The following is an 8792-nucleotide window of genomic DNA, read 5'->3' as shown; positions in this document are numbered from 1 at the left end:
TCTAAGTACTTCTCTTTGGGACTGTACTATCTCCAAAGGGATTGCTTGTATTGAAATTGTTCAATGCTCAACAATAGCCATAGCCTACTATGACAAATAGAAAATTTGTAACTTTTCTGTTTCTGCATGAAACTCGAAGTTGTCTTCAGGAAAGTTGTAGATAATTTCATTACAAACAACTTTCCTAACGAGATATTTTCTTTATGTACTGTAGATTTTGAAAAACTTCAGTTTTGTTTGACAATGTCCGTGAATTCAGTTTTTTGTTTTTAATTTTTTGTTTGATTAGTGCCCAAACTTCAAAAACTATTCAAAATCTACTTGCATTGAAAGTTTTCCCTTGAAATCTACAAAAACATTGTCAAAAACCGCATTTACGCAGCATTTTAGTACTTAAAAGGTTGACGACTTGTCACGTTTTGAATCACTGTGCCGGGGTTTGGGAAGATTAGGTTTGTTGAATAAAATCATTTTAGCAACTGACTTGATTCCGGGTGGTCGGTATTGACTCCGCACGTACGAAAACTTATATGTAACAAGTCTCTGGCTAAGGTCTTGAAGACCTTGTAATCGGATTTACGGAAGTCGTGCATCAAAATCGTCAAAGTTCCACTTTTTTACGGATAAAAAAAGCATGAAATTTTCGAAATCGATTAACTTTATGCCAAATATCTTAGAAATGCATGAATTGTCGGAATCTGGTGCTATCTTTGGAAAATATTCTTATAAGAATTGGCTTTTTAGGAGTCAGAAATTTTTCGAGCTGGAAATCTCTCAGAAAGTTATTCATTTTTGAGATTTTCTTTTTTAAAACAACACCAGATCTCTGCATGTTTTCATCGGACGAAAAAGTGAAAAGTTCAAGCGTTTAATTCAAGACTGCACAGCCCGAAATCCGATTGAGCTGAAATTTTGACGAAGCTTTCATACATTCCATTGATACCCCTATAAACAGTTTTGCAGAAACCTATTATTGAAAAAAATTGAAGATCGAATGCTCTGAGAGGGGTTTGGACCCAACAAATTCCCCCCTTTGGCCACATCACTGCACCTGCATATTTCCTGTTAGGTTGACAGAACATATCGTCGGTTTCGTGCAACACTGGCACAACTCAAAATTCATAGTTTCGAGAAAAATATGTCCAGGAATCAGCGTAAGCGCTTGTCATTTCAATGAACATATATAACTCTTTCAATTCCAATTTTAAGGCTTCCCGATTTCATCGATCGTATTTAACTCTGGATTTTTAAGGAATTTTGTAACGGGTATCGTTTGCCACCTCAAACTCAAAAATGCAAAATTTTGAGTTGTACCAGTGTTGCACGAAACCGACGATGTGTCAAAATAGAAAACGTTTGCCAAAAATTTTGGATTGGGTTATATTTTGCAGTGCTGCTAGAACTTGAGTTTTTAAATGATTTTCAACATTATTGCAATTTTTAATTCTTGAAAAAATAATAGTAAATGTAATACTCATAAATAATAAACTGATTTTCGCACTATCAATCTTCGAATATAAATACTTCAAAGAAAAAAAATCTGACGGAAACCTCTATTAGCTAGTTGACCGATGTACGATTATCGGTCAATCCTTATCGCACAATCCCCCGCGATCGCAATCAATGCACTTTGGCACAAATTGCAATTGCTATCATCACCTTCAAGGCCACTCCTTCACAGTTCACTAGTACAAGATGGGATTGCACTCGATCACTATCTCAAATCAGTATGGAAAGAACTTCGTTCGGTGCAAGATGATCGTTCGTGACTGTAGTGCATTGATGCTGATCGTCATTGGTGGTGGCTTTTGTTTTCCACAGACAGCCCAACAACCCATTGGGGATCAGTTGTTATCCACTAGTCTGTTTCAGTTGATAGAATTTTATAAGCAACCCGACCCGATAGGGTTACCAATCGGATCGACGCTGGACCCGATGCCGATTCCTCCGTTCAAACATTCAATCGCTCTGGCAAATATGCACATGCAAGATGTTCAGACACACGGATTGTCCAAGCTGAGAGTTCGACTCTTTGGTGTAAACCTCAACGAAATGTGCCTCCGCGCTCAGGTTCACATGGAGGAGCTTGTGATTAATGGTACCTATACACTGAGTTCATTGTTTCAAAGTTCGAGTGGTTCGTTCCGGGTGCTGCTTGGCAATGCTGTGACTTCAGGTAACGTGAGTCTCATTGTTGACTACGATGGTTTTCTACGCACCAAGAATATCGAGCTCGATTTTGGCTTCGAAGCGATGTCTATGCACTTTGAGAATCTAGGATTTATGGGTCGCCTATTCCAGCGGTTAGTAAACTCTGCTCCAAACACGGTAACCGATATGATTAAGCCGTTCTTGCTGCAAGAGGTTAACGTCAAAATACAACAAGAGATCGACGGTCAACTTGCGGAACTAATGGAGCAGCGTGGTATTTCCTTCGCAAATTCAGTTCCACCGGTGGATACGCTAATTGCTGAAGCCCGATTGTTGCTGAAACGGAAACAGTACGATCCCTACTTTATTCCAGATTACAGAAATTCAGCTGGTATACTAGGGGTTCATTTGTCACATACGTGGCTTCGAGGATTAGCTAGTTTCTACCGAAGCGATGAAATTGATGTTACTGTACGGAATCACACCGCAGAACTGGTGCTGCATATGAGTACGAGTCGACTGGAGGGTTCTACGCAGTGGGAAGTTTCTGTGATTCGGGAGAGTTTCGCACGCTCCGGAATGGTTCAATTTTCGGTTGAGTTTGTTCGTGTTGAACTTCAGGTGCAACAGCCATTGGATCTGCGAAGAAACCCCAGCCTGATAGACCTTCAGCTTGAGATAGGCAACATTCAGGTTTGTTTTGTAATATCTCATGTGGTGAAGGATCATAGAATCTTTCCTTCTTTGTTGACAGATACATTGCCTGGGAGCCGGAACGCTCGACTATTTGATTGAGGCGGGAGTTAATATCTTGCCAAATTTGCTACGATACCAAATTGCGGACGCAATCGAAGGACCGCTAAAAGCGAGAATTCGGGAAAAATTTGAGTGCATGAACATGGAACAGTTTGTTAAACAGCATGTGGCGGATTTTGAGCGACGGGGCGCGAATTTCCACATTGACTGGCGGATGTGTGAGAGAAAAATTCCTGAGTATTAGTCATGATGTGATATTATCATGTTTCAAATACCATCTAATAAAAAGAAATAAAAAAAGTATCACAAATATCACTTGCAGTATAAATGCCAAAATGACTCAAGAGAACAATTCCAAAACTTTTTTTCTCACATAAAGCGGTCTCAAGAACAGTCAATGATTATATGGAACAACAATATCTTCTTGTTTTGGCATCTGACGGAAGCCTAAATTTCCTTGTCCATCACGTAAGAACTTGGTCCGGCAGTCGAAAAAAGAAAAAACGGACAGAACTTTCGTATCAAGTTTCAGCGACAGCATTTTGCTTTTCGTTTTGGTTGGGGGCCTCGGTTGCGAACTTTCCGTTCGTCTTTGAGTCGTCACTTAAATGATTTGTTCACTTTAGACGCGGTGTCCTCTAATTTTCAAGCTTGGATGCTAACAACTCTATTCAATGATGAAAATTGAATAATAGGCTACAATATACACATTTTTGCGGCAGTCGATCAAAAGAGTTTCTCCCCCTGTTCTCAACAGTATCAGCTTTCAGTTTCTAATCTTCTCCACCTGAGAGCGCAGCACGATGAAAATTCCGTACCGTTTGCAGATTCCTTTCGGAGCAAGCGTTCGCAAAGGAATGTCAAATACCTTTGCCCTACTGCAAGTCAGCGGTGTTCCGTTCCGGCGAAAAAATCAACGTCCCTTGGTGTAGGTCAGGCGAAGTCGATTGGAATTTTTGCCTTTTTTTAACCTGTTCGTAATGGATGTTAAGGTGTTCTAGCAGGCAACACATAACATTTCGAAGAATCAAAGACAAATTCCCTCGTAGGTGAATAAAACACAGCCTCTGATCGGTGACTCTTGCCTGCTAAGGAATGCCATCCTCCCCATTAAGAATGGCAGAAATATTGTTGCGCACTTGAATGCTAAACAGAAAATTCAAATTACCCGAGGGAAAGTTTTCAGTTGAATTTAGAACTCGTTTCGGAAAGTAGGTAGGACTTACTGTAGTAGCGGCGGAAGTTCATGGGATTCCATTGATGGTGGAATTTGGATGTAGCAAAAAATTGCTCTCTTTGCGCTGTTCGTGTTCAGCAGTTTAACAAGTATCGTCTTGAATAGAAATAATTTATACGTTTCAGATTACAGATCTTTACAGTATTTGTAGCTGCTTAGTTGTTAAAATTTCTGATAACTATTCCATCTAAGCAACGGGCTTTAAGACTTTATTTATTTCAAGGTATTCTAGAAAAGGTTACCCATTTTTCCCCATTCACGTGTTTTCTAATGCTGCCGTCGAAACGGTGTCCGTGTGGGGGCACATATCTCCATTTCACGTCTGAAAGGAACCGACCGCCTCCAGGATTGTGAAATGAAAAGATAACATCGCCGACGTGGATTATTGTATTCAGGGGAGTAACGTGGCTGTATCCGTCGACGGAATTTAACCTGAATATTGAGCAGAGTGCGTGAGTGTGCGAGTACAGAAAGTTTCTGTTTAACATCGATTTCATATCAGTAGCTATACGTTACGTAAAGAGGATTATCAGTTCCCGTTCAGGGTTCAGCAAGGATAAAAAGTGTACGAACATTATTTTTCATATTACGCTACGGGATGCGCATATACAACGAATGAATCGGTTTATTATTAAACATTCAGCATATCCTACACTCCGATGGAAATAAATTCGTTCAGATTTGCTTTTGTACTTTCTTGATCAGACTAGTAAAACTTTGTTCGTATGTTGGCTGTTTTTTTGCTCGAAGTGTAAATCTTTTTTTTTGCCCCAAGCGTTTTTTTTTTTATTGTTATAATTTTGTTTATTAGTCTGAGTTTTTAATGCAAAATTTGTCAATTGTCTAAATCTAGGTAAAAATTAAATTCGGCTGAGTCTATTCTAGCGGCATTACATGCATTAACAAAACAAATATATTTTATAAAAATTTTCAGGATTTCTATTCTCCGCCTTTCTCCGCCTGGTAAAGCAGGCCTTACTAGATCATCGAAATCGAACCGTCTCCATCCTCCCATGATTCTTGTAGTCCTCCGCCGAAGGACCGTCCAAGCTGGACCGACTCGTGCACATGTGCAGAGTTTGTGATGGAGTGTTTCAGCTGTGTTGTCGTCACAATATATGCAATTTTCATTTTCCACACGTTGCATTGTGAAAAGCAGTTTGCGATGCTCTATCTTTTCATTCACTAGTAAGTAGAGTTGTGATCGCTACGCCGAGTTTAGCTGTCTTGTTGAAATATTCCGCCACGTGCTGGGCCAGTTGTTTGCTGAATGATTGCGTTCCACTCTTGGTACCTCAGTCTGTTGGATAAAGTACTGATGGATTTGATCGGTGGATGGGTTCTGTTGAATTTGATGGGGAAGTTGGGACAAGTTTGAAAGGATTATTTTGAGATCAGAGAAATCAATCGAGATTGCAGGGCGAGGATTTGCATGAAAAAGAAGGGATCTATAAAAAGGAAGGGAGTCTATCTCTTGTAAGTGACGGTTTAATGCGAGCGACTTACATTTTAGCGCCGGTAATTGCAGTTTCAGTCCACCGTTTTCTTTGCTACGCGCCAGTTGCGTCATGGGTACGCGTGCGACTATGCCTCTCCATAAAAACATACCCATTGTTGATGTTAGTTTTGCAATGTGCACACATAAGGGAGGCAATACGGATGTAAGGTACCATATCCTGGAGGTACCGAATGTGTTGAGTATTATGACCTTCTGGTGCAGCGTCAGCATACGCAGCGACTGCAACCACATTAGTTGCTTGAACTTCCTTACTGCAGTGTCCCAGTTCAACGTCGTCATCAGCCGTATAGAATTTGCAAATACCACACCCACCCAGAATTTTGACTGTGTCGACTGTTTGCAGCCAGTGGGTGTCTATTTGGTTTCCTTCATAAAATCCCACATTAACGGCAACCGTCTTGGAAAGATTCAATTTTGCACCAGCAGCATTCTCAAAGCGAGTAAACAACCCATTCATCTCGTCGATCTGATTGATCGATGTGACGATCACACTTATGTCGTCTGCATAGGCCATCAGTAAATCATCTCCACACACACGTTCCAGTCCGCACGAAGAGGTGCATGGACAACGGGTCTCCTTGTCGTACCGAGCGCTGGATTTCGAACGAACGAGAGAGATGTCCGTTGATCAGCAGCCGAGAGGTGGATCGGCTAGCGATGAGCGAGAGTAAAGCGATGATATCCCGATTGAAACCCAGCAAGCGCATGGTCTCGAAAAGGAATGAGTGTCGGACCCGATTAAATGCGTGATCGAGATCAAAACTGATTAGTTTTCCAGCGCGACGGCGATGTCGCAGGCTCGCAATACGATCCTTCAGAGCGAGAGTGGCTTGAAATATGTTACGTTCTGAGTTCGAGCATTTCTGCCCGTCACTCAAGATCCGATGTTCTTCCATCACTCGCTCCAGCCTATTCTTAATTATTCTGGAGAAGAGCTTGTAATCGCTGTTGAGCAGCGAGATCGGACGGTATGACCTGGCTGTTTGATCGCCTCCTCTCTTTTTTATCAGTACTATTATGCCTTCTACAAACGATCGTGGTAGATTCCCGTTAAGTGCTTCGTTCAGCAGCAGGTTCAGTTCTCGGTGGATTACTTCAAACATGCGGTGGTAAAATTCCCTCGGTATTCCATCGCAGCCGGGCGATTTCCGAGGTGCGCTCGCTTTAATTGCAGACCAGATTTCTTCAGTCGTGATTTCACTCGTGCAAGATTCATTCGATGGGTCGTTGGGTGGGATAATATTCTCGCAAATAAAGTCATTTTCGTTCTCTTCTCCTGCCTCTTCTGAATATAGAGTCGAAAAGTAGTCCACCATCTGTGTTTCGATCTCTCGTGGTTCTCTTAAGGACTATTCCCACTGCTTCCGTTCCGGGACCGGACCGGGCCCGGGCTCGTCCGGGACTTTTCATGCATTCACACTGCGCCGTGCTTGAACCGTGCCTGCGCTGCGCTCTGGTTGAGAAATGTTGATGTGTGTATGTGAAAGAACGTCTTTCTCTTTTTTTCATACCGCAGCTCACTCCGCGCGAAATATGTAACTACAACATACACGCATCCACCCGAGTGCCCTCCGTGCACTCTCCGGCCAACACAAAGTATCGTCGGCAACGATAGTTTTTCTCTCGCACTGCGGCAGCACGACGGCAACTCAACGCTGCCCCGGTCTGGGCACGGCGCGTCGGTGTGAATGCGTTCATAAGAACGCATGCAATCAATCTCAAACGAGCCCGGACGACACGCGGAACAGCCACGGCCCGGTCCCGGCCCGGTACCGGAACGGAAGCAGTGGGAATAGCCCTTTATAAGTTCGCCCTGCTCCGTCTGCACCTGTGTGATGACGGTTTTCTTCCTTCGCCTCTCCCCTAGCTGGTATATAGATAAGGGTTCTCCTGCCACGTGCGTTTCATTGATCCCCATAAACGTGTAGGAAAACCTTCGTTGGAGAGCTAGCATTTCTCCTTTTAGTATGTTCAAAAGGGTCATTTAAAATTTACTATTTTATTGTTGAGAAAACATTAATTAAATATTCTTCTAGGAAAATGCACACAATAGAAAAACAACTGAGGAATTGTTAAAAACTGATTTACAAAAACCAGCTTAATGAAATTCCTGCTATAATTTTGCAAAGCTATGTGCAGTAATGTTCGAAATTTTTTTGAAATTTTAGAGCTATAAAATATTTGGTGCATGGTTATTACGCACTAGATCTAGGCAACATTTTTGGTAATATCATTTTCTCATAAAAAAATACAGAAGAATTGTACGCAAAGCCACGACCGCTTTAGCTCCTACGAAATTAATACTTGCACTCGTTGAGATAATTATATACAACTCTTGTTGAATGATTCATGGTTCTAGAAACAACTTATTTCAAGGAAATTTTAAACTTAAAATAACACTGATGATCATTGGTAGTATTGCATATTTCCGGCTCATCCTGAAAGCTCTCTGATGATCAGCTCTCTACTCCAGATGATGTGGACCTCTGTAGCTGATACCGGTCCCGACAATGAACAACAGCAGAACCCTGTTTGCAGTTAATAGAATAATTCTAAACATATAAAAATGCAGTTCTGTTTGATTCATATTGACTTGGAATTTATTGAACCCACCAGCATGAAAATTCGAATGTAGGGGTTTTCGATCACGCAAATAAAACCAAATTCGGTATGTGGAGTTTTTGGGAGCAAGAAACATTTCCATGGTTGTTCGAAAACCCTCCCTTTTCTGGAAGCGAGAGCTCCTATTCAAATGAAACACAAATTTCTGCACATTTCAAATGAAATTTGAAATAATAATTTCTATGATGGTTTGACATCCTTTCCCGATATGTTGGGGAGGGAAAGGGAATGGGGGGGGGAAGTTTTACACAAATGAAACAGGTATTTCATCTAATCCTTCCGGAAAACAGCTGAAAATGATACGAATGATGCACAGAAATCGAAGTCGAATCCAGACACCATTTTTAAATTGAAGACGGAGAACAGCCAAAAATGGCCGAATACCACGAATATAGTAATATAGGTATTTCCGGAATCAGAACGATGGTCGGAAAACGTCGGAAATCGACTCCAGCGGTAGTTTTGTAATCCAAGATGGCGACCTCCGGCTTGTGAAAAATAACCTAG

General features: G+C 41.6%; 1 protein-coding gene across 1 annotated transcript; it reads left to right on the top strand.

Annotated features, from left to right (window-relative positions):
• The first annotated feature begins 1740 nt into the window (after nucleotides 1-1740).
• LOC129733760 (uncharacterized) lies at nucleotides 1741-3151 on the top strand. Its single transcript, XM_055695284.1, has 2 exons — nucleotides 1741-2844; nucleotides 2906-3151. Exons 1-2 carry the CDS (start codon nucleotides 1756-1758, stop codon nucleotides 3149-3151), a joined length of 1335 nt encoding a protein of 444 aa, XP_055551259.1. The 5' UTR covers nucleotides 1741-1755.
• Nucleotides 3152-8792: the final 5641 nt, after the last annotated feature.

The sequence above is a fragment of the Wyeomyia smithii genome, unplaced genomic scaffold, assembly GCF_029784165.1.
Source record: "Wyeomyia smithii strain HCP4-BCI-WySm-NY-G18 unplaced genomic scaffold, ASM2978416v1 HiC_scaffold_38, whole genome shotgun sequence".
NCBI lineage: Eukaryota > Metazoa > Arthropoda > Insecta > Diptera > Culicidae > Wyeomyia > Wyeomyia smithii.
This window is presented reverse-complemented; position numbering and strand designations above follow the sequence as displayed.